The sequence below is a fragment of the Tachypleus tridentatus genome, unplaced genomic scaffold (genome assembly GCF_004210375.1).
Source record: "Tachypleus tridentatus isolate NWPU-2018 unplaced genomic scaffold, ASM421037v1 Hic_cluster_2, whole genome shotgun sequence".
NCBI classification, from domain to species: domain Eukaryota; kingdom Metazoa; phylum Arthropoda; class Merostomata; order Xiphosura; family Limulidae; genus Tachypleus; species Tachypleus tridentatus.
This window is the reverse complement of record NW_027467782.1, coordinates 46,731,047-46,757,701: the sequence shown is the minus strand read 5'-3', so window position 1 is coordinate 46,757,701 and position 26,655 is coordinate 46,731,047. Positions and strand designations below refer to the sequence as shown.

At 30.7% G+C, this 26,655-nt stretch overlaps 2 protein-coding genes across 8 annotated transcripts in view; both read left to right on the top strand.

Annotated features, from left to right (window-relative positions):
- Positions 1-9,122, top strand: part of LOC143242472 (ADP-ribosylation factor-like protein 15) — a 41,274-nt gene extending 32,152 nt beyond the window's left edge. For 3 of the 4 annotated variants that reach the window (XM_076485894.1, XM_076485892.1, XM_076485895.1), the window contains 2 exons: positions 1,267-1,475; positions 1,837-2,790. In XM_076485894.1, the coding sequence (XP_076342009.1) occupies positions 1,267-1,475; positions 1,837-1,965 (338 nt within the window). In that variant the 3' untranslated portion in view covers positions 1,966-2,790. Of the gene's footprint in view, positions 1-1,266; positions 1,476-1,836 lie in introns of all 4 variants that reach the window. The other variant, XM_076485891.1, reaches the window with a different exon arrangement.
- Positions 9,123-13,748: 4,626 nt separating this feature from the next.
- Positions 13,749-26,655, top strand: part of LOC143242166 (proton-coupled zinc antiporter SLC30A5-like) — a 39,585-nt gene continuing 26,678 nt past the window's right edge. For 2 of the 4 annotated variants that reach the window (XM_076485487.1, XM_076485485.1), the window contains exons 1-8: positions 13,754-13,851; positions 16,769-16,879; positions 19,761-19,883; positions 21,497-21,563; positions 21,834-22,004; positions 22,909-22,993; positions 23,906-23,982; positions 24,371-24,541. In XM_076485487.1, coding sequence (XP_076341602.1) covers positions 13,778-13,851; positions 16,769-16,879; positions 19,761-19,883; positions 21,497-21,563; positions 21,834-22,004; positions 22,909-22,993; positions 23,906-23,982; positions 24,371-24,541 — 879 coding nt within the window. In that variant the 5' untranslated portion in view covers positions 13,754-13,777. Of the gene's footprint in view, positions 14,246-16,768; positions 16,880-19,760; positions 19,884-21,496; positions 21,564-21,833; positions 22,005-22,908; positions 22,994-23,905; positions 23,983-24,370; positions 24,542-26,655 lie in introns of all 4 variants that reach the window. The other 2 variants (XM_076485486.1, XM_076485488.1) reach the window with 2 other exon arrangements.

Sequence of the window (26,655 nt, the reverse complement as noted above, 5' to 3'; positions counted from 1 at the left end):
AATGAAAAGTGATCATTCTTTGTGAGTTATACTTGTGTTCTTCAAGCAATTTACAACTTGTGTGGCAGGATTATGGTTCAAAGGTCAATCAAATAATAAATTTTAAGTATAAACATATTGTTATAAGTTGTATGTAAACGCTGGTGGTTGTTCTGTGGTTACAAACTCCAGCATATTCAGTGAGCCCATAGTTTCTCTCCCTAGTCTGTTGTAACCATAAATATTTATTGCATTGTCTGTTGCACTTTTCTCTTCTGAGAAGTTTACAGTCTAGTAAAATGTAGTAGGAGGGTTTCAGGCCCTCCTGAAAATAAGTGGGAAGATGGCACACCACCCAACCTCAAGTACTTATCAAAAGGGATAAAAAAAAACACTGATTCGCCGTTACGATTACTGTATCTCCAGAAGAAAATGATGACTGATAGAAAACGTGTACTTGTTTCTGTCTTCACTTGCTTCTGTTTATACCATGTGAGCATGTGTGATTTTCAAACAAGTTGTTTTAAATTTAATGCAAATGTTAAGTTTAAGTGGAGAGTTACTCAGCTGAAACCTGTAATAAACTTTTCGTTTATTGGTAACAATAATAATTATAAGATTAAGTAATTTTTGTGCCTTCAGATGGGAAAAACTATTGGATCTACTCTGTGTTTTAGATTCTGTAAACAGCGAAAAATTCTTTTCTGTTTACAGTATTTTTATGCAAATTTATATGAACCTTCTGTATTGAAATGAATGGAGTAAGTTTTGTGTGGCATGCTCTTGTAACTTCTTGTAATATTTAATTATTTACAGTAGTTCTTATGTATTGAAATGAATGGAGTAAGTTTTGTGTGGCATGTTCTTGTAATTTCTTGTAATATTTAATTATTTACAGTAGTTCTTATGTATTGAAATGAATGGAGTAAGTTTTGTGTGGCATGTTCTTGTAACTTCTTGTAATATTTAATTATTTACAGTAGTTCTTATGTATTGAAATGAATGGAGTAAGTTTTGTGTGGCATGCTCTTGTAACTTGTAATATTTAATTATTTACAGTAGTTCTTATGTATTGAAATGAATGGAGTAAGTTTTGTGTGGCATGTTCTTGTAATTTCTTGTAATATTTAATTATTTACAGTAGTTCTTGTGTATTGAAATGAATGGAGTAAGTTTTGTGTGGCATGTTCTTGTAACTTCTTGCAATATTTAATTATTTACGGTAGTTCTTGGTAACGGTATTGTCGATAATTAATTTTGATATTCCTTGCTTGACATGTTCGGCAGGAGGACAGGACGTGAAGGTATTCTGGAACAAGTATTTCCATGGGCAACATGGCATTCTCTTTGTTGTTGATGCCTCGTCAAATGAACAAGATCTACGCTCTTCCAAAGAAGCTTTAGAAGCTGTGCTCTCTGATTCAGCTCTCAAAGGTGTACCATGTGTTGTACTTGTTACTCACCTAGATACACCTGAGCGTAAAACAACAGAACGGGTGAGAAATGATGATTACGCAAGTTTTATATATTTATTTTGAATAATTTAAGTAATTAAAAAAAAATTTTTTTATGAACTAGGTACGAAAATATTAAACTGGTTTTCCGGAAACAAAATGTAAAAGGTAATTTTAAAAGTATTTTTGTACAAAACTTAACTGAAACTAAAACACCAGTTGAAATCATATTTAATAGTTAGAGAATCGGTGTCAATAGTAAATGTACATTATTGAGATGTTCATACAGTTGTATAATATTTTTAAATTAACTAAACATAAATGAACCACTGGCTGAACTCAGCTTTCGGGTCATGAGAATCTTTCACGATTGAAAAGCTCAGTTTTGTCTTCATTTCCACAGTTGGAACAGCTATTCCGTGGGACATTGCATGGAAGAAAATGGATGTTTCAGCCTTTTCATCTAGGTAATGATGAAGGGATTCGTCAAGGTCTAGAAACTCTCGTGGATTTAATGATCCGTAGTGGATAAGGACTATGAGTTGTGTGAAACTTGTTGTAGAAGATGTTCCGTCAAAAGTTGTTTCCCATCAAACACGTGAACCCTAGTTAGGTAAACAAAGTTTCTATCATGTGTTCCTGGATTTGACTGTGATGGTAAATAATAAATGTATCGCAAGTGGTTCTGCTTGTACCTCTATTAACATGGTGTGTGAGTGCATGCATGTGTTGGTGTAATGGTATCATATCCTAATATCAAGCTATATTTCAATTATATCTTTATATTCCTTGCATGCAATCATGGTGCAAATAACCAATATGTACATTGTTTCCTTATTAACTGTAGTTGTGGTTAACCCTATCCCAGTGTCTTGGTGCAAGTAACCAATATGTACTTTGTTTCCTTATTAACTGTAGTTGTGGTTAACCCTATCCCATGTCATGGTGCAAGTAACCAATATGTACATTGTTTCCTTGTTAACTGTAGTTGTGGTTAACCATATCCCAGTGTCATGGTGCAAGTAACCAATATGTACATTGTTTCCTTATTAACTGTAGTTGTGGTTAACCCTATCCCAGTGTCATGGTGCAAGTAACCAATATGTACATTGTTTCCTTATTAACTGTAGTTGTGGTTAACCCTATCCCAGTGTCATGGTGCAAGTAACCAATATGTACATTGTTTCCTTATTAACTGTAGTTGTGGTTTACCATATCACCGTGTCATGGTGCAAGTAACCAATATGTACATTGTTTCCTTATTAACTGTAGTTGTGGTTTACCATATCACCGTGTCATGGTGCAAGTAACCAATATGTACATTGTTTCCTTATTAACTGTAGTTGTGGTTAACCATATCACCAGTGTCATGGTGCAAGTAACCAATATGTACATTGTTTCCTTATTAACTGTAGTTGTGGTTTACCATATCCCATGTCATGGTGCAAGTAACCAATATAGTTGTGGTTTACCACATTGTTTCCTTGTTAACTGTAGTGGTGGTTAACCATATCCCATGTCATAGTGCAAGTAACTGATATATACATTGTTTCCTTGTTAACTGTAGTTGTGGTTAACCATATCCCATGTCATAGTGCAAGTAACTGATATGTACATTGTTTTCTTGTTAACTGTAGTTGTGGTTAACCATATCCCATGTCATGGTGCAAGTAACCAATATGTACATTGTTTCCTTATTAACTGTAGTTGTGGTCAACCATATCTCATGTCATGGTGCAAGTATCTGATATGTACATTGTTTCCTTATTAACTGTAGTTGTGGTTAACCCTATTCCATGTCATGGTGCAAGTAACCGATATGTACATTGTTTCCTTGTTAACTGTAGTTGTGGTTAACCCTATTCCATGTCATGGTGCAAGTAACCGATATGTACATTGTTTCCTTATTAAATGTAGTTGTGGTTAACCCTATCCCAGTGTCATGGTGCAAGTAAACGATATGTGCATTGTTTCCTTATTAACTGTAGTTGTGGTTAACCCTATCCCAGTGTCATGGTGCAAGTAACCAATATGTACTTTGTTTCCTTATTAACTGTAGTTGTGGTTTACCATATCACCGTGTCATGGTGCAAGTAACCAATATGTACATTGTTTCTTTATTAACTGTAGTTGTGGTTTACCATATCACCGTGTCATGGTGCAAGTAACCAATATGTACATTGTTTCCTTGTTAACTGTAGTTGTGGTTAACCATATCCCATGTCATGGTGCAAGTAACCAATATGTACATTGTTTCCTTATTAACTGTAGTTGTGGTTAACCATATCCCATGTCATGGTGCAAGTAACTGATATGTACATTGTTTCCTTATTAACTGTAGTTGTGGTTAACCCTATTCCATGTCATGGTGCAAGTAACCGATGTGTACATTGTTTCCTTGTTAACTGTAGTTGTGGTTAACCCTATTCCATGTCATGGTGCAAGTAACCGATATGTACATTGTTTCCTTATTAAATGTAGTTGTGGTTAACCCTATCCCAGTGTCATGGTGCAAGTAAACGATATGTGCATTGTTTCCTTATTAACTGTAGTTGTGTTTAACCCTATCCCAGTGTCATGGTGCAAGTAACCAATATGTACATTGTTTCCTTATTAATTGTAGTTGTAGTTAATAAATTTCTCAGGTACAGAATAACTAATCAGTGACCAGTGTGAATTAGCAATCTTACTCTCCATGTCCAGGAGAATTCCTTGACACAAGATACAAGTGTTTTTGTATATGTGTATTATAATGTGTATAATATCTTAAGATCAAATTAATGCCATGAGATTAAAGTTTTGATTAATATCATTTCTCTTAAACCTGTCAGTTCTTAGATAAACAGGGCTTGGAAATAAAATTACTCATAAATTAAATGGCTTTGTTGTGTCTACAATTAACAAATTATTTTGTATTTTGTAATTAAAAAAACAAACACTGGGGGGCCTTGTGTTATATCATTAGTGGTGTAAAGAAGATAAAAGCTGATTATGATTTTTGGTTTGCACCTAAACGAGTAACATAAAAAGAAATTACAAAAGTGCTAAACATACGAATATAGTAAGAAATAAACTGTTGAAGAAACATAATGTCTACAAATGTTTATAGATTTGATAAATTAAAATGAAACTTTTGTTTAAAATTTGGTGAATTAAAACATCTCATTGGTTAGGTACTTGTTTTAATTGGTGTCAGTTGATTGTAATGAGATTCAGTATCTAAATATGAAGAGTTTCAAGGACCTATTGTGACCCTTCTTGCTCTGTAAATTATTTGGTAAATGCATTCAGGGAGTGCTATTTATAAATCATATTAAACATGCAATGTTATGGTGTTTCGTATTATAGGCTTCAGTGTAAGCGGAGCAGTGTTTGATATTAAGGAAGAAACAATCAGTACTTTGTTACATGCCCTGTGGAACATCCATGATAAAAATGATTAACAAATCAAAGCTGTTTTATTTGGTTTTTGTTTGTTTCTTTCTCTTCAAAAGGAGATAGTAATAATTTGTTTTAAGTTGTATTACCTCATTATGCTAACATTTCACCTTGAATATCTGTCGGTGGTTTACCATTTTTGGCGTAGTGTTATCATAAAAGAATGAGATCCGTAGTTTAATTGTTTGATATTACTCTCTAGAAGTGGCTATATTTAGAATGAAGTTTGTTCTACTGTCTTATTTTATTGTTGTTCTTTCCAATGCAAAGTCTTTGATTTAAAAAAACAAACAAACCCTCTTGATAAAGTATTAATCAACTCAAGTGGTTCTGAACTTTTGTTTTTCAAAACTATGTCAGTAGTTTGAAGTTTTAATGTTAATTTACCTATTTGTTTCCATAAGCATTTGATATACTGCTTTTATTGCTTATTAATAGATTCTCAAACTGTGGTCTGAAGCTCCCTGGGTGTCCACAGTAATGCATCTAATTTATGAAATTACCATTTACTGGATAAGTAATGAAAACAATGCTAAGACATTATATATTACTATGTTAGTTTTATATAAATATTAATATTTGTAATTAACAACATTATTAAACTAATGTAGTAATATATATAAATATTAATATTTGTAATTAACAACATTATTAAACTAATGTAGTAATATATATAAATATTAATATTTGTAATTAACAACATTATTAAACTAACACAATAATATATATAAATATTAATATTTGTAATTAACAACATTATAAAACTAACACAATAATATATATAAATATTAATATTTGTAATTAACAACATTATAAAACTAACACAGTAATATATATAAATATTAATATTTGTAATTAACAACATTATAAAACTAACACAGTAATATATATAAATATTAATATTTGTAATTAACAACATTATAAAACTAACACAGTAATATATATAAATATTAATATTTGTAATTAACAACATTATAAAACTAACACAGTAACATGTATAAATATTAATATTTGTAATTAACATTATAAAACTAACACAGTAATATATATAAATATTAATATTTGTAATTAACAACATTATAAAACTAACAGAGTAATATATATAAATATTAATATTTGTAATTAACAACATTATAAACTAACACAGTAATATATATAAATATTAATATTTGTAATTAACAACATTATAAACTAACAAGTAATATATATAAATATTAATATTTCTAATTAACAACATTATAAAACTAACAGAGTAATATATATAAATATTAATATTTCTAATTAACAACATTATAAAACTAACACAGTAATATATATAAATATTAATATTTGTAATTAACAACATTATAAAACTAACACAGTAATATATATAAATATTAATATTTCTAATTAACAACATTATAAAACTAACACAGTAATATATATAAATCACAAATTAATAATTGTAATTAACATAAATTATGTAAATTCATTGTGGGCCTGGCACAGTTGTGTGTTGATTGTAAAAAAACAAAACAGTTGATTTCCAGTTGGACTAATGCATATAAAATAGAAATAATATAAACATGGAGCTGGATCTCTGTTTGAAACTGTCAGACATTGACCTAGAAATTCACAAAATTGTTTAAACAAAGCAGTTTCATCATTCACATTAAAGTAGGTCATAAGATACAATTCAAGTTTTCCTTATTTAAATCTCTCTTCATTGTTGTTTTCTTAAAGCTAGAATCAAACTACAAAGGTAATAAAACATGTATATGATACAACAGTTACACAGACAAAAACTGTTTAATGTGAGGTTGTTTGCCAACACAGTGAAAAAGTTGACAGGTGTCTCCCTGTTGGCAAAGTTTGGGAACCCCTGTTCTTCAACGTTGGTTTTATTACAGAAATAGTTATTGTCTTCATGTTGAATAATGTGCCAAATAAGAAACATCCTAGTAATGAACACAATACTGTATACACCCCACTGTTCAGTGTCAAGTTTGTTTTCAATATGTTATTATGTCTGATTTAACAAAAAAAGTATTGAACAAGTGTTTGTAATAACTTGTTTACTCTTACCAGCAGGAGTTACTGTTGAAATAATAAATAGGAGAAATGTTAACATGTTGAAGTGTTTGTAAGTACCATGTGAACTGAATGTTAACATCTGTTTATTTTGTATCAATTTCTCTCTGTGTCTGTTGTAACATGTTTTTATCTTCTGATACTGTTATAGATTAAAATATTTAACATAATTATTATACAGGACTTTAAAAAGCTTTCATATAGTTTAGTGGATGTGTCGCTCTTTTCAGGGCTAACTATATAAATCTATAACATTCTGTATAGAGACCTCTTTTATTTCTTTAATAAATATATGAATATGGTTGAAACAAAATGTATGCTTAATGATATAAAAATTAACTTTGGTGTGAAAACTACTTGAATCTTAAATGAATATTCTGAGAATACACGTGAGTGTTATTTCAGCTTTTAAAAGTGTGTCTCAGGTCAACTGGTGTTGGTATTAACACTTTCATTACTAATAAAGCAGAGAACAATGTTTTGACCTTGCTAGGTCATCTTCAGGTTATTCTCTGCTTTATAATAAAAGTGTTAACACCCACACCAGTTGTCTGAGATACGTTTTTACTTCAAGTGGATTTCTCGTCATCACAAATTTCAGGTTTCAGTTTTTTTGCAAATGTCTTGAAGCACAATTTAAGCTTAGTGTTAGATTTTTTTAATAGCTAATGAAACTTAGTGATAGAATTAGTCTTGGCCATAACAAGTGTTACATTAAATAAATTCCTCTGGTAGCTAATGAGCAAAATTCTTCAAAGATACAACTTTTTTTGAGACGTGTAACAACTAAAGTTTGTTAGAATATTTTTGGAGAAAATCTCACCTGAGAATTATAAGTTTTTTGTCAAACAATGCCAGATTTTACTTTCACTTTAAGGGAATCCTAAAAGAGAGTTTAAATCTGGGTTTGTATTTGTTTTTCTCTTATTGTGTAGATGTTTATTCAGAATGTACAATTTCTTTTTATGTTTGACTAGGACTTGTACTTTGTTATGAATGGTTCCATAACTGAGTTAAACCTAATACTTTTGTGATATATTTCTAATTTGTATATCACCAGAGAAAAGCTGTAGTTTCTCTAATAGATCTTTTAGTAGTGGCATAATTGTATTATAAAGATAACAAAATGCCTGCATTTGATAGATTTGAATATGTACAATTATCATGCATAAGATAAACAGTTATTTGGATGGTGATATACGTGAATAGTTGTTTGGATGGCAACATATGTAAACAGTTCTATAAGAACTTGGTGTGTTTACCAGTATGTTAGTTTCCATGTGTATCATTTTAAATTTAGTGGATTATTTTTTAATATGTAGTTTTTTCTTTTATATTTGTATCTTAAAATTACAAGCAGATTCTATACATTATTACAAGAATTCCTTTCTTCCAGATGTCTTTATATTCACTGTCTTTCTTTAAAGACAACAGTTTATAATACACTCATTTTGTTGATAAAGAAATTAAGAAACGTCTGTTTGTTCATTGGTTTCTTCTCCTTGATAAATAAAACTAAATTACAACATAGTGTTCATAGTTGGCTATGACTCTCTTTATTGGTGGAACATAAAATAGTTGAGAGAGGTAGAAATTTTAGAATGAGAAAGCACGTGTGTGTAATTTGAATAATAGCCAACTGCAAGATATGTTAGCAAATTGAGGTTGTAATGATGGTGGATTGTTAGCAGCCAGTTGATCCGCTGTTTGTTTCTAGTCCCTAGAGTGAGAACATTGTAAACACTGGTTGTAAACTGAGGTTAATTGTAAGGATAACATGCACACATATTTTGGAATGATGGTTAATGTTCTTTTTGAAATATATTATTATTTACACAATAAATTCAAGTGTTATAACTTCATGTTAGGAATAAGTTAAATGGTATATGCCTGTATTGAACTATATTTCATAAATTCACATATAGGGCAATTATGTTTGTGCCAAAATAAATACAGCATTGGGTTGTTGTGTGTGTTGTGAAAATATTTTAACTGAAACATGAGATACATAATAGTTGTTATGTGAATTTTTGTAACTGTAGAGTTAAGTTTAATTAGAAGACCTCTCTTTGTTTTTGTGTTTCTTTAGTTTTAAATACGTGAAAGTTGTTCTAATGGAACAATTTGTTATCACATTGTTTTTGTGTACTGAGTTATAGAAATAAAATAACTGAATATTTATACTGCTTGTCCTGAAGTTTATTTTACTAAATAAACTGGAGATTTTAACTTAAAGAATTTGTTTACTAACAAGCTAGATGATTACAAGATATTAAAAATGACATTAAGACTGTTTTATATTTCTTTATGAGAAGTAATCACAATGAAGAATAATCTATATTTACATTTAATTAATTCTTTAATAAAATTCAGTGGACCTAAAATGACAGAAACCACAGAAAGAATTATACATTCCATATATTTTTGCAGTTTTAAGGATTTTTATGATAAACACCATGAAGTTAATGTAGAGGGCCACCTTATGAAATATTGCTAGTGAAACACTGGGTAGAAGAGACCAAAAACCAACTGTCTGTACATGGGACCAGACCATGGCAGACCTCCAAAAGGTGTTTTTAGTACACAGGTCAATATGTGTTACAGAATTATATATATATATACAAATAATATTTCTATGTTGAATATTCCAAATCAAGTAAACAGAAAAGAATACAGCAACACTACAGAATATTTATTCACAAACAAGATACCTTTTAAAAAGAACTTTATATTTTAAGAAAATACAATAGTTAAATGTCATTTGTTGATAAATTATTTTCAGAAATTAGTTAAATAAGCCTTCCAAGAAATACATCTAGATGTCATAAGCTAACTTCTGTCTGTTCATAGATAGTAACTTGAAACCAGTTTGTTCATGAAAGAATCAGAAAATGTAACTTGGAAATCAGAAACAACAATCTAGAATCTTGACTCCTACAAAATGAGTATTAATCTAGCAAATCTCCAAATGAAAAGTTAAAAAACCAGGAATTTTCAAAGTATGCCAATTTTTACAGAGTTGTAGTTGGTACTGAATAAAATCCATTACTTAATGAGGAAAAAAGTGGACAACAACTTAGAATGGACTACTTGTTTATTTTTAGAAATGTTAGCAGACTATGGATGTTTAGAAATGTTAGCAGACAGACTATGAATGTTTAGAAATGTCAGCAGACTATGGATGTTTAGAAATGTTAGCAGACAGACTATGGATGTTTAGAAATGTTAGCAGACAGACTATGGATGTTTAGAAATGTTAGCAGACAGACTATGGATGTTTAGAAATGTTAGCAGACAGACTATGGATGTTTAGAAATGTTAGCAGACAGACTATGGATGTTTAGAAATGTTAGCAGACAGACTATGGATGTTTAGAAATGTTAGCAGACAGACTATGGATTTAGAAATTAGAAAGACCATGGATGTTTAGAAATGTTAGCAGACAGATTATGGATGTTTAGAAATGTCAGCAGACAGATTATGGATGTTTAGAAATGTCAGCAGACAAACTATAGGGGTGACATGGCTAATCGATGTTTTGATGTGAAAGCTCTTGGGCATCTATGACTAAATGATGAGATTTGAAAACATATTCTATAAAGAACGTGTGCCCTCAAATTGCAGCTCACCAGTTTCTTGACAGTGGGACACGAACCATAAACCATATGATTTACATCCTAACGCTGTATTGAACGATGATGACGACTTCACAGTTGTGGCTGAGTGAGTGACAGTGAGCTTCGCGTCATCACAATACCATATTTAAAAAAATTCAAAGTGGGCTTCCCTGCTTGTCATTTTCGTACACTGATCGTGTCAGTGAAAGACGTAGAAGTTTTAGAAAAGATAAAACACAAGACAAACAGTTATAAGTCGTAAAAAAACGTGACAGTGTACAGCATTCAAAGGTAAAAATTAACTTCTGATCACTGAAAGATGTATACACATTAAAAATTAAGCCCGTAAATAATATACCTAATTTAGGGTTAACGAGGCTTCACTCTAGTCGACATTAAGTTTTTAAAAAAATCTAAACGAAGAGCAATTGTTTCATCGTAGGTCGTGCATAAATTTTTAAACAGGATTATAGTTTTTTAAATCGAATCCTCTGTACAGAACGATTTGTTTAATATGCACCGTAATTGCATCATGAATTTAATACGTTCAAGTTTATAGGTGGACGTTGTTGATATATTTATTATTGAAAAATGTCTTGTTTGTTTGTTTGTTTTGGAATTTCGCACAAAGCTACTCGAGGGCTATCTGTGCTAGCCGTCCCTAATTTTGCAGTGTAAGACTAGAGGGAAGGCAGCTAGTCATCACCACCCACCGCCAACTCTTGGGCTACTCTTTTACCAGCGAATAGTGGGATTGACCGTCATATTATACACCCCCACGGCTGGGAGGGCGAGCATGTTTAGCGTGACGCGGGCGCAAACCCGCGACCCTCGGATTACGAGTCGCACGCCTTACGCGCTTGGCCATGCCGGGCCTGAAAAATGTCACACATCTGATTTGAAAGCTCTGTAACTGAAGTTTAAAAATTTCAAATTATTAAATTTTCAAATTATTTTTTTTTTGGGGGTTGATATGACATATTTCTATTTATTTGTCCCAACCAATTATTACACGATATTCTAAATTTTTGATTTCCTAATTTAGTAAATACGCTGATACGAAAATCATTGCATGAATAATAATTACAGGTGACGTGGTGGTCAGTGTACTTGGATTGTATAACGTAAAATTTATGGCACACGCCTCGCTGCTTTAAATTTGTGATACTCATTTTGAGTGGGCTCTAAGTGTGACTATTCAGCGAGACAAAAGTAAATAGTTCGTGAGCTGGCGGTTGATACTGTTAACAGTATACTTTCTCTAGCTTTTGGTTAAAAATCAGGAATAACTGTATATAAACTTTGGCACAAAAAACTCTTAAAATTAATAAGTTTTTAATTAGTAAGGAATGGAAGCCGTTAAATTAATATTTTGAAAAGAGTTAATTATATCTCAAAATCATTCTAAGAAGAAACTCGAACTGAGAAAGCAGAATCTGAGAGAATTGAGGATGCTGGAATATGTGCACTTTGATACTTACAAAAACATAAATCAAATTAGAATACAAGTACTAAATCAATTTAAATACAGCTATTTATTTATTTTTACTGAAAAGGTATAGTTGATATCAACAATAAATATTAAATGTGATACGATTTAAATATAATTAATAACTGGTTAAGAGAAACTGGTTTCAGGCAGCAGATGCTACCGACCAGTTTCTACCTTCTGGTACTGAAACTAAAATTTTGGGACAATTATGTCTGACCTGTAAGAGCAAGTGACCAACAATTTAACCTATAGAGTGGGTAAGATGTCGAATATTTCTGACAGTGAATATTTACGTAATGCTTAAAAAAGTTTTTTAAGGCTAATGATTGTTTGTTTTTGAATTTCGCGCAAAGCTACATATACTTTACAGAACCAACCAGATTCTTTAACATATATATATGGTGATAAGTTTTCTTCTCTAAAACAGTTCAATAACTTCTTTTATTGTAACGCCATGGGTTGATTTTGAAACTAAGCACAAAGCTACTCGAGGGCTCTCTGCGCAAGCTGTCCCTAATTTAGCAGTGAAAGACTAGAGGGAAGGCAGCTAATCATCACCACTTACCGCCAACTCTTGGGATATTCTTTAACCAACGAATAGTGGGATTGACCACAACATTTTAATGCCCCCACGGCTGAAAGGGCGAGCATGTTTGGTGTGACGGGGATACAAACCCGCGACCTTCAGATTATGAGTTGCACGCCTCAATCGGAGATGTCTAAGAAAATCGTATTTGTAGACTTTATAAATAGAGTAAAAATAATTGTCTTTTATGGTCATTAAAAAATACGAATGCATAATTCCAGCGATAAAGCTTTAAACAACCAAAGCAAGTTAATATAAAACAATGAAAACATCTAAGAGAGGTAATAAAATCATTTAACAATTTTGTTTTTATTTATGTAAAACATTTCTTGTTTTTTACCAATACCGAACATTCATTGTCGAAATGAATATTTCTAAAGCAGAAAAGAAGGAGTCTGAATATTAATCACAAAGAAATATCGTTTATTTCTACACATTTTTGTAATATGTTGTCAACTGTATTAATAACAGTTAACTGAGATTTATTAATTTATTAATAACAAATAACTGAGAGTTTGCTGATTGTGACTCGAGCACCCTAATCACCAAACTATACTAGATTGTTTATGGATAAGTATAGCGCTAAGAGTTTCTTAACTTTTTTTTTTATAATGTACGATATAAAGTTCGGTTCACATTAGTTGAATAATATCTATGAGTTAGAAGGGTTAGAGTTCTTACTAATCGATTTAAGTAGTGAGAATGCAATCCATAATGGTTTTAAGGTATTTTTAGATTATTTTAGAAGTTAGCTTGACGTTGTTTGTGTTTACATACAAATCATCATAATAACTTAAAGCAGAAGACTGTTTGAATATGTTTGTCAACCGTTATTTTGTCATTGTATGGTTTTCAAACAAATGTGATCTTATATATTGAATGTTATAATAATGTAACATTTTTATCTCATCTAACAAACATTTTCCAAGAGTTATATCTAGAAATAAAACCAGATTAAATAATATTTTTCTTAAATAATAACATTTATTAATATTATTCACCTTATTTAAGAAAATCTAATACACATTGAGAGTATTATTTTGCGAAAAGCTCTTTAATTAATTAACAGTAATTTCATTTAATATATTAAATATTTTAATACGTATTATCAGAGGGCACGTGTGTGCCTTCGTAAGCAGGAATGATATGGCATCTGTTGATAGTTCTATGCGAAATTTCCTTGAAAACGATATTGAAGACATTTTATTGTTTATGGTCAGATGAGTCTTTTGTAAACGTATTTTATTTTGAGCATCTAATATCGTTGTGATTTTGAACAAATTATCACTGGTAGACCGTAATAATCGTAAAGGAAGTTGGAGTTCTAAACTTTATACATTGTCAATATCGTGCACGTATTCATTGTTTTTGATTCTTACATTTAATAATAATTATTAAATATTACATTAGCAATAATAATTTTAGTCGTAACATAATCTTTTTTAAGTCTACTGTGGCACTAGGGATCTGGGACTTCAACTTTGTGTGAAGTGTTTTTGACTTTTAATAGTAAATTCCACTAATATTAATAGTAATTACTAAAGTCTACATTTGCAAGGTGTAGGAGACGAGAGAGAAATTCTGCTACACTTACAGTAGTTAATATTAGGTAAGTCCACTGATGGCTGGAAGAACATTACCTGAATGAAGATTGTTATTTTTTGGATATGTAAAAAACAAATCTTATATGTTTTCAACTTTGAAAAATGAAGTTAATACTAAGGAAGGAAGTTAAACAGAAATGTTTGAAAGTCTGCATTAAAGACATTAAGTTTCAGTAAAATGGCTATAATAGTAATAATAATATGTGAGGGGATTAACAATCAGTTTTATTGCTCAATGTTTTGGCTTTAGGTTTTAGTATTTAATTTTGTTTTAATTTCGTGGTGAAGTGAATGATTGTTTTTATATTTTAAAATGTGCTTCACAATATTATGTTAATATTACATGATGTACAAGCAACAGTAATGAAGATAAGTTTCTATCTATATTATATCTAGATAATGTATCAAATTTATTATATTTGTCCAGTTTATCATCACTAAGTGGTCTAAGTTATGATGTAGTACCCGAACATCTTTAGTACATTTAGAAATTCCACACTATAATGCCATCGGTAAACTTTTATATGCATCTATGAAAATTGTTATAAGTAAAACAAAAGCCCCAGCACTGGCCCAGAGGCACATCACCAGTAACAAAAATACAGTCGAGTGGACTCCATTTACTGTAACATGTGCCTTGTTTCACTCTTTTACAAATCCTTTTAAGTAGCTTTCTAGGAAGTAATAATTGATGTCATTGTTTTATTTTGTATTTAATGTTGAAATAAGTTAAAACTGTGAATTAAGCTGAAAATTGAATGACAAGCTTATAAAGGTGGAATGAATGAAATAAACATGAAAATAACTCAAATTACAATTATCCAAATCAACTAGCATCAGGTTTTAAGAGTGTTGTAGTTAGGGGCTTTATAAAAAATTCTAAATGCATGAAGTTTCAAACTTAATAATGAATATATATTGAACTGTGATTTCCTGTGAATCATGAAGTAAGTTATGACATTTTTACATGTCCCCTGCTAGTACAGCAGTATGTCTATGGATTCACAATTCTAAAATCAGGGGTTGATTCCACTCAGTGGGCTCAGCAGACAGGTTAATGTGGCTTTGCTATAAGAAAACACACATTTTTACAGATTAAAGGAATTGCTGGTTAACAGTGTAAAATAGTGCTGACCAATTTAGTAAGAATAGCACATAACAGTATACAAGTTAATCTTGTATCTTCATTTCTCTGGAAATTTTGATGACATTAACTAAAAATAGTACTTTAACTTTCAAGCTTTCTTAATCTATAACACTATGTAACACAAATTTTGTTTCTGGATAGTATGTGTTATTTCTTAATTGCTTATGTTGTAAAAGTACAGAAAATGGCCATTATTCCCTTCAAACTTTGCTTTTGTGACCTGGATAATGAAATTTAAACATTAACCAATTTTCTATGTAAAAATGGACAAATTTGCACATTTTCATTTACATAAGATCTGAATAAAACAACATATGAATCAAGATTTACATGTATTTATACTAAAGTTATACAAAAATGTTTAGAAGTGATTAGTTTTTCGAGACTTGCAACTGTAATGTAAATCATTTTCACATATCAGCCCACAAATATAGTCTCCCATCATGTTTTTGTTATACGCTCCCAGGTCACAAAAACAAAGTTTGAAAAGAAAAATAGGTCTTTTCCGTTTACTTTAGGCATAAGTAATTGGGAAATAACACTTTCTGTCCAGGAACAAGAAGTGGTAAAAATTTTGTTACATAGTGTTATAATAAAGATTGTGTTTACATAGTGTTATAATAAACATTGTGTTACATGTGTTATAATAAACATTGTGTTTACATAGTGTTATAATAAACATTGTGTTTACATAGTGTTATAATAAACATTGTGTTACATGTGCTATAATAAATATTGTGTTTACAGTGTTATAATAAACATTGTGTTACATGTGTTATAATGAAGATTGTGTTTACATAGTGTTATAATGAAGATTGTGTTTACATAGTGTTATAATAAAGATTGTGTTACATGTGTTATAATAAACATTGTGTTTACATAGTGTTATAATAAACATTGTGTTAGATGTGTTATAATAAACATTGTGTTACATAGTGTTATAATAAACATTGTGTTACATGTGTTGTAATAAACATTGTGTTACATGTGTTGTAATAAACATTGTGTTTACATAGTGTTATAATAAACATTGTGTTACGTAGTGTTATAATAAACATTGCGTTAGGTAGTGTTATAATAAACATTGCGTTAGGTAGTGTTATAATAAACATTGTGTTACATAGTGTTATAATAAACATTGTGTTACATAGTGTAATCAATTAATCTTTTTCATTTTCAAAAACTTTGAAGACATGGTGGTTGTCAAGTTATTCACATCTGAAAACAATATATTTATAATTCATTCAGCTTATTTTGTTACTGTCGTAGTATTTAGGCTAATTTCATAGTGTTCACATTTTCCCTAATAAAGCTTATGTAATATTTTAGCCCTAATTTTGTTTCTAACACAATGTTCTCTTTTTCTGTGCACAATTTTCAGGTTTTTAATTTGGTTCAAGCATTTTTATGTGGAAATGAATGGAAAAACAGCAACTCAAAGAGGTTCACTCCCCAGTTTATCACCAAACAGGGCTATTTATCCATCTTCTAGGTGAGATTTGTTTGCTCTTTTTGAAAGTAAAGTTTATTACAAAAACTACTATAATGTAGATAAGTTTGTTTTATAGGGGTTCCCTGGTGGGACAGTGGCAAGTTTTTGGATTTCAAACTTGCAACTCTGCAATCATGGGTTGATTCCTCTTGGTGGACTTGGCGGATAGCTCCGTGTGACTTTGCTATAACAAAATAAACACTTTGTTTTACAGGTACTTACAGTTTAGGTGAAATTTTCATTTATATATATACATATACACATATTTATGTTAAGTTTGGTGTCAAACTATATATTATAATTCAAGTTTTAGTATTAAACATTATTCTGTTTCTTAATTTGAAAGTAAATATTAAACACAGTTAAATGTTCATTTTTGTGAGTCACGTGGTATGTTGAATACATCACTGGCTCAAATGTTTGTGATGTTAAGATACAAAGTCTATAGTTTTGTGTGAATTAGGAACTGAGATTACCCCTATTAACAAGCTAGAATATAAAATGAGAACTTCCTGTCTTTTCTGTTTGTTGGGACATCAGTCATATATTGAATCAAACACAATGGCCTTTCTCACCTCTTTCAATTTTTGGAAATGGTCCCTTATAAACACCTGAGTATATGATGTGTGAATAACCAATTAAAAACCGAGAATGTTTCTCTTGTGGCTTTTTTAGCCATTTATATGTTAGGATGTCATCTTGTTCTTTCAAAACACGATTTGTAGGAGGTAGGTTGTGTCCTTAGTCTGCTTCAAGTTATATATTTGTAAGATCTAAATACAGCTTAGTTACTAAACTTGATAAATTATAGTGGAAATCTGTGGTACTGATTTAGTAATTTATGGTATTTTGGTTACTCCAAATATATATTATATATGTAAAACCTAAAACAATATTTAATTTCACATCCTCTATGTGAAATTTATTAAGGCTTGCAAACCTACAGCAAACAACAAATGAGCATGAAGGTTGTAACGAGAAAGGATAATTGTTTCCAATACTTCATTTACAGTACTATGTTTTAAGAAAAATAAATTTAAGAACTTGTTTGTAAATAGTAATAATCTTTATACATATATAATGTATAATAATTGAAATGTGACTGTAATTTACAAAATGTTAGTTCACTAAAATGCAGTAAAGACTAAATGTTAAGCTTATATTATTAGATATGGTAACATGAATACCCATTTGCTCCTTCACTATTAGCCATGCATGACTGGAAATTTAATATGATAAAAATAACAAATAAATGTAATGTTATGAGACTTAAGCTTTTATACTATTTGTTGTCATTCTAAAGGAAAAAAAGCATAATTTTTATGGTGGTTACAAGGTAGGTCAAATTGACAGATCCCCTATAGTTAGGGTAGATAAAATAACAGAGAATCTATAAAGTTTTAATGAAAACAAATATTTGAAATGTATCAAGGAGGTTTCAGTAATTACACAAATAATATTTGAGATTTTTGGGTCAAGAATAGTTTTTTAATCAAAACATGAAAATCACTTCATGCTCATGAAACAGACTTGATATTTTCACAAACAAATATTTAGTAAAAATACTTCACTAAAAATCTGAGTTTATGTGTATAAAAAGATTTGCAATCTTTACAAGATGTCTACCAAAATTTTGTGAAGATACACATACTGCAAATGTGTACAAGCTTTTGTATTTTATACTGAGTTAATTGTTAAAGGGTTAATATGAATATTTTATATTGATTTTTATTTATTTTTGGTACACCTAGTACAGATGTTTTGCAGTTTTATTTATTTGATTCTAAAGAGTAACCAGTGAAGCTATAAAAACCGGTAAACTAAAAATTATGATTCTTTGCAAGAGATTAGTTTATTATTCTTATTCCCTCACTGTCAGAGCAGAAAAAACATTCTCTGAATTTTGTGGCCACGGATGCATTATAAGTGTGGCATTCCAGTCTCGCTCTTTGATCAGACAAGAGTTGTCGATGGGTAGTTTTGATTAGCTATCTTCTGTCTGGTATATCAGAAAACGTTACTGCAGACGGTCCTTGAGTTGCTTTGCATGAAATCCTGAAAACAAAACAAGAGAGAGACAGTGTTGAAAAACAATCTATGAGACTTTGATTTATGGCAAAATTGATAATGATTTGAGTAAACATATTTAACATCATTCTCAAAGATTTTCCTTGAGGGAGTCATGATTCCTTTTGCTTTAATCAGACAGCTTTAGAGTAAGAAAATATGTAATCATTTTGATCATATGATTCTACCAATTGGCTAACGTCTTTTTTACTTGACAAAAAGAAAGAAAAAAGAATCAAAGTGGAACTACATCTTCTGGTTATTGTTACTTTAAAATGCTGGTGTGTGGTCACTGTGACCACATGAAAGTTAAACCTATATACTAAACTAACCACACTGGCATTCTAGAGTTTTAGCAGTTTTATTATTTTTCTCTGATGTTTTGACATTTATATTTAAGTATGTATTATTTTTAAGACATGAAACCATTATTTTTTCTTTTATTATTAACCAATGGTCCCAAAGATGTTTCTGACAAATTTAAAGTTCCTCTACCAAATTCCTTATTTAGTTATATATCTATTAATATATTTTGATTTTATGTACTTAATATTTTTTTATTGTTTATAAGGTGTGGGCCTGGTGGTTAGGGTGTTCAGCTAGCAATGCAAGAATTTTGAGTTTGAATTCCTGTCACTGAAATGTTTGTTCTGTGTGGTTGCCAACAGGCCCAACCACATTGATGAACTAATTCATGACTTATAATAACATTGGTTGATTCCAAACAGAAATAAAAGATTATATCTTTTACAAATGTAAGATAAGTTAGTTAAATTATAGTTAAATTACAGTTAAATTCTGTTAATTATTTCAGAATTTCTGGCTTTGTTGTCTTCTTGGTCATCACTAAAGTGTTGCTGGGACTTTGTTACTTCCTGGCTTATGATATTTTAAAAGCCGTTCACGTAGTACAGTTTCTTTTCATTATCAAAGCTATGTAAGTATTTTTATGAATTATTTTAAGCCTTTTAGGATTTGTGTAGTAAATATTTAAAGTAGTTTTTAGATTGCTGTGATTGGAAAACATTTAACAGATATCAAATATTTAGCTCCACATTGAGGAAAATTTTTCATCTTATAAGAACATTGTATGCCATGAACTATGCTTGGAGACACCAAAAAAAAAACAGGATGTGAAAACTTTAATGTACTTAGTTTCATTTCTGTTTACTAATTTTTATTAAAGCTATTGGAACCCAAAAATGTATTATCAACAGATTTATTAACAAATATAGACTGGAAATTATTTCCTGCTGGTTAATTTTACACAGCAGTGTAATGCTATCTCTTGAAACTATATGTTGATAGTGGAAGTTCTTACTTTTAATTTCTCCATGAACCTGATTTCAAGATAGGTTTATCAACTTTTCAGGTAGAAAGTTTCTCAATAAATGAACACTGAGATTGAGCAGGATTTAAACCCTGAATCTGCTGGTTAGGTAGACCCTGTAGCCAACTAAACTGTGAATTTTTTTCATGTTATTTTCACTTTATTGGTTACTGAAACCATTCAGCTCGTAAATTTAAGTATCTGATTTTTGTTTTCTGTACTCGTTGTATGTGGTTAATCTGAATGTTTTGGGCGTTTGTTTCCTTTTTTAATGTAATTTGTAACAACTTCAATATCTATAAAACATAATATAAATTAAAGTCTCTATTAAGACTGAATTTTTTTGACTGACACATTTTACATAACATGTCTTTCTCAAAGTGGCTTATTGTGGCCAGATGGTAAGGGCACTTGATTTGCTGTCTTTGGGTTGTGGGCTCAAATGGGATAGTCCTTTCAGCCATAGAGATGTGATTATGTGAAGATAAATGTTACTGTTCTTTGTAAAAAGAGTAGCCCAAGAGTTGACTATCTGCCTTCTCTCTTGTTTTCACTGCTAAATTAGGAACAGCTAGTGCAGATAGCCTTCCATTAGTTTCACACAAAACTCGAAACAACCAACCTCTCTGAGAGTATCTCTTGATCTTACTGTCATTGTGACATCATAAATAGGCATATCAGTATATCTGCTCTTAGGGAAATTTTAACTTTATTTGTTTAACCTTTGAACTTTGTTTATTGATAACATCACTGTCTTGGCATTTTACTTAATTTTGTGTCAAGTTTTGTACTGAAAAAAGTTCTCAAAGTTCTAAATGTTGTTTTACAATTGGAACAAATATTCTACAAGTACTTAAAGTGTAAGTAATGTGTTATCTTTAAAGTGTTTTTGTTTTGAGTTCTGCACATCCGATATTTAATAATATTTCTTTAATAACTACAGTGGAACCCCTCTAAGCGGCCACCCCTTGAAATCGGTCATTCAATCACAGTCCCTTTTTATGTTTACATAATCCCTAATTATGTACAGTGGAACCCCTCTAATCAAGCCACCCCTCTAATCAGGCCAGTTTGTCTCAGTCCCGAAGGTGGCTGCTTTAGAGGGGTTCCACTGTATTTACACTGTTCCAGATGTTTGTGTGACACATTGTGCATGTTTAATATTAACACCAACCTCTCTCTTTATTCTATTGAAACAAAGGATGTTTTTTTCTTTCCAGTATTTCTACTGTGTTTATTTTGATTCAGAAACCCTTTTCTTCAGGAAAGAAGCTCTCCAAAAAACAGGTATATGAACCTAAAGAACTATAATCAAGTTTAGTTAATTATAATACCATTAAAAACCACTTTCATTAGTTAATTTATTTGTGAGTTAACTCTTGTTGAAGATCCCCTCATGTTGGCTGTTACTAGCATGTGTGTCACTTTTTACTAACGTTGTGTTTATGTGGTTTCTTATGATTACATTAACTATGAATATTTCTTTATAGTGGGAAAGATAACTGATTTTTATTGATTTTTGTAATGTAATTGTTTTATCTGCATTACTTATTTCAGTGGCTACATATCGTTCGTCACGCTGTAATTAGCTCAACTCTCTCTTTGCTTGCCCTTTTTGGCTTGACGCAGTGTGGACCACTGCGAACAGCTCTTCTGGTTCAGCACAACGATTTAGTTGTAATTGCAGTGTTCAGGTCAATATTTACTGGGGCAGGTGGACATTCCAAGGTAAGCAGTTTCATTCTTGAGTGGTGTAGTATGGTCCACTACTTGGCATGCATGTACAGAGACTTTAAGACACTATAAGAGTGAAGGTCAGATTAAAATATTTGTTTAGATAAGAGTAGCCCAAGAGTTGAAAGTTGATAACATGCCCTCCTCTAATCTATCGGTTTAGAAGGAGGGAGGACTGTATGGATGGTCCTCGCTTATGAAATTTTAAAACAAGTGAGTTTATTTCTTGTGTCACATCATTTTGTAATTATGGTAATGTTTATGTAGTATAAATTGTTTAAATTGATAAATACGAGTAAATTGTTTGGTAATCTGTGTAGATTCTGTGGTTTAACTAATAATAAATGGCCTTAGTTGGTTGGTCTTAAAATATTATACAACATCATATGGAACCTTAGGATTGGAAAGCTGTTCTAAGACCAACCTATTCATCGTGTGTTCTACAGTCAGTCTGAGAGTTTATAATGCTGGAAATCAGGTTTTAATACCTGCAGTGGACAGAGAACAGATAATCCATTGTGTAGCTTCATGTGAAACAGTAATTACTAATCTTATAGGGAAGTATAGATATTTTACTAGATGGTATATGAACTAGGTTAAAGTGACTATAGGTGAATTTTGTAACTACTGGTACTTAAATACATGTACTACTTGTTTCATAAGCATTTTATTTCAATATGGAAAAAATATTAAATGACCAAATATATAAATAAAAAAATTCCTAAGATGATTAAGGGTCACTGAACTGAAATGTGTAAACTCCAGCATGATTATGATACCATCAGTATTTTAAGTTTTTCAAATTGAAACATCCACCAATAGAATTTTGTACTCAGCTCTTCAGATTTTAAACGATTGTTAAATTTGTTTTGAGTTAATGAGCTTCTTGTGTTCACAGTTTCGTGGAGCCATATGTTTCCTGGTGGCAATTTTCTCTTTGCTGTTTCTCGACCATGATGATAATCTCATTCCCACCGATCATCGTATCCTTTTACTTGTCGAAGAAATAAAGAAATGTATTATTACTGTGTAGAGATTGGTGTTTATACAAAAATACCATTCATGTGAGAATTGTTCCACAACTGGTCTTTATTAGTTACAATTCATGTGACTATAATTCCACAACTGGTCTTTATTAGTCACAATTTATGTGAGAATAGTTCCACAACTGGTCTTTATTAGTTACAATTCATGTGAGAATAGTTACACAACTGGTCTTAATTAGTTACAATTCATGTGAGAATAGTTACACAACTGGTCTTTATTAGTCACAATTCATGTGAGAATAGTTCCACAACTGATCTTTATTAGTTACAATTCATGTGAGAATAGTTCCACAACTGGTCTTTATTAGTTACAATTCATGTGAGAATAGTTCCACAACTGGTCTTTATTAGTTACAATTCATGTGAGAATAGTTCCACAACTGGTCTTTATTAGTTACAATTCATGTGAGAATAATTCCACAACTGGTCTTTATTAGTCACAATTCATGTGAGAATAGCTACACAACTGGTCTTTATTACTTACAATTCATGTGAGATTTATACATTATTTATAAAGATGACTGTGAATTTCAGTATTTTCCACTCTTTTCACGGTTGGTATTGCAAGTTAGACCCTGAGACAGTTGTGTACTTATGATGTGTGCTATGTATTAAAAAGAATTATCAGTGGTTTATATATATTGAAAGAAATAATACAAGGGTGATCTGATAATACACAAACATTGAGTACATTTTTGCAGGTGTGAGGTTTTATTTTCTTAAGATATTCTCACACGTATCGCTGGGGATATAAATTTCACAGTTTTAGAGCCACTGCTTTGTCTTCTTTTATTAATATGTTTGTATTTTTGTCATTATTCTTGTTATTTTTAATAACTGTTCAACTAGCTGAGGGCCATCATCATCATGGTGTCAGTCATCTGTTTTATTACTCAGTTTCTTGGCTAGGCTTAGCTGATCATAAGGTAAGCATTTTGTCTTTTATGATTCTTTAAATTTGTTATTTTTTTAACATTACATTTCTAATCTCTGCAGAACTTTGAAAAGAAATTAGTTTATGATAATTAAACTGTTTCTATCTGATAGAAGTTGTGATTTTTGAATAGCTGTTTAATCTGTGGCACTTTCTTTCAAATTATATATACATAAGCTTTTTTGTGTGTTATACTTTTCTATTGACCATTTAACAGGTTCTGCATTTTTCTGTTAGATTTCTACATTTTGTTTTCTTGACTTTTTCTTTGGGTATTAAACTCCAAAGGAAATTAATGTCCTTTTAGACAAAACTGAGATGCTGTTCTGTTTAGTTCTAGATTGTAGTTTCTGTTAATTAATTATGTATATAACTTTCAGGCTGGGGTCTTGCTCTTAGTACTCGTTGTTGGGTTACAGACAGGGTTTAATAGTGCTTCCAAAAGACTTGCCAATGACGTAGGTGGTACGAAACATCTCCATGCAATATCCTCACTCACATCAACAGTCTTGCTCGCACCTTGGGCATTTTTTCTGCGTATAACCAAATATGTGAGTAGAAAAGTTTATCCAGTTATCTTGTGTGGTGTCATAGTTTTACTCTTGACAGATTAACTTGTATATTTAAAGAGAAATTCCAGCATCATGCTTATTTATTCCAAAGGGGTTTGAGGACCATGCTTTAAATTCTTTGTTGCCACTATAACAAGCTCTCGAGTATATCATTTTTAAGCTGATCCCGTAGGACTGTTTTCAATTGCCCAACTACTTGTGTAAAAAATTGTATAATGTACAGTCTCAGAAAAAGGTTTTTCTTCAGTTGGTTTATTTGTGTGTGTGAAACATTTTGTTAAAAACTCATTTAGGTTCTTGTTGAGGAGTAATTTCTACATTGACATGAATTTCTCAAATTCTGGTAAATAGTGTGGTAAGCTTGAAACTGACAGTTTAACAGTAATCAATAGAATTTAAGATATTTACTTGCTATATGTGAAAATACTGGTACAGTGTTTTTATGTTTTAAATTCTTAATCTAAATTCTGAAGACCAAATGTCAAATCTTAGTTATGTTGTTGCCATGTCTTTGTGAGGCACGTGGGACAAGTTTTTGGAATTCTGGTTTAAAGTAGCACAAGGCTGGTGGTCCATTCTCCTTGGGAAGAATACCAGCTACCTGCTGGTACCCTTTATAGAGCTGAGTAAACTGGAGCAATTGGGACGAATGGTCTTGCTCAAAGATATGGCAACATGATGCAGGCCATCCTTGGTTCTCAACCATCTTGACTACAAATCTAAAGTGTGAAGCCATTAAGCCTTGTTTACCTCCACATTAAGTATTACAGGTGACATTATTTGTTGAAGGCACAAGCTTTTCTGTTCTTATTGTTGAGGTATATAATTTACACACCCCTGCCTGTGTAATATGAAAAACATAAAATAAGCCCTATTCTCTGGAAAAGCTACTATGTGGAATATATATGCTGCATTGGCATTGTTAAAACTACTTTTCAGCACAATATTAAACTTTGTATATGTAGATCAATGATTTACTAAAATTGTTGTGTATGGGTATTCAGTATTCATGATAGCGAGTGACTTTATGTGAACTCTTTTCTTAATTAACAGTATAATTTGACAACTTTAAGGCTAAATGAATTAGATGTTATACTTGGAAGTTTAAATCTAAACTAATACTCCTATACCAGTATACTTTATGGTACCCAGCAAATCTATTCTCTGCTATACCAATATCCTTCATGGTATTGGCACATTAGAAATTAATATCAGATTTGGTATTCATTAAAATTGTGGTAGTGTTATAACTGTAATCTTAGGTTCTATAAATTTGGGTATTTGTGCTTAAAGTTTTGGAAAAGCCCTTGAGTTTTGTAATAAAAATTATGAGTAATGATTATAATTTACTAATGCTCGGTTTTAAAATTAATAAAGTTTCATTATAAGTGTATTAAATCCAGATAGATGTTTATGGTGAATTTGTAATTTAACCTTTATTTTATCTTTGTATTATCAGCAGAGTTGAAGGTCTTGTAATTCAGTTAATCAAATCTAGAAAATGAATATTTAACATTTTTAATCAGTAATATTAGTTTTATGAATTGATGTAAACAATGTTTTATTTGTATTGAAATAGAAAAAAATTATTCCTAAAAAACAATGTTTATTAAGATTAAGCATTGTCTGTAATTTTAATTGTTTGGTTGTTTTGATGTAACGGAATTGGGTTACTAGTAAACTAGCCCATAGTTTAATATTATAGTTAACGTGTAGTCTTATTTTAATGTACTTTCTTAGAATACTTGAATACTAATTTTGTGAGAGCCTCTGAAATGCATTTTTACTTACTGTAACAATTACGAATGTCTTTAAGAAGTACACTAGTACATTTACTAGTTTGTAGATTATTCAAAGGATCAGTGAAACTTAAACGTGTGTGTAACGTAGTTCAAATCTCCTGAAATCTGAATGATGAAATAATAAAACTTTCAGTGCCTTCAATTATTATTATTTTCACAAAATTACCTGATAATACCATGTTCCAGTGACTTTTAACTACAATAACTTTGAGGTCTATTCATACTTGTTGATTTTGACTTTGAAAATGCCTTTATATTAGGAAATTGTAATTCATTGGCAGACCAACATTT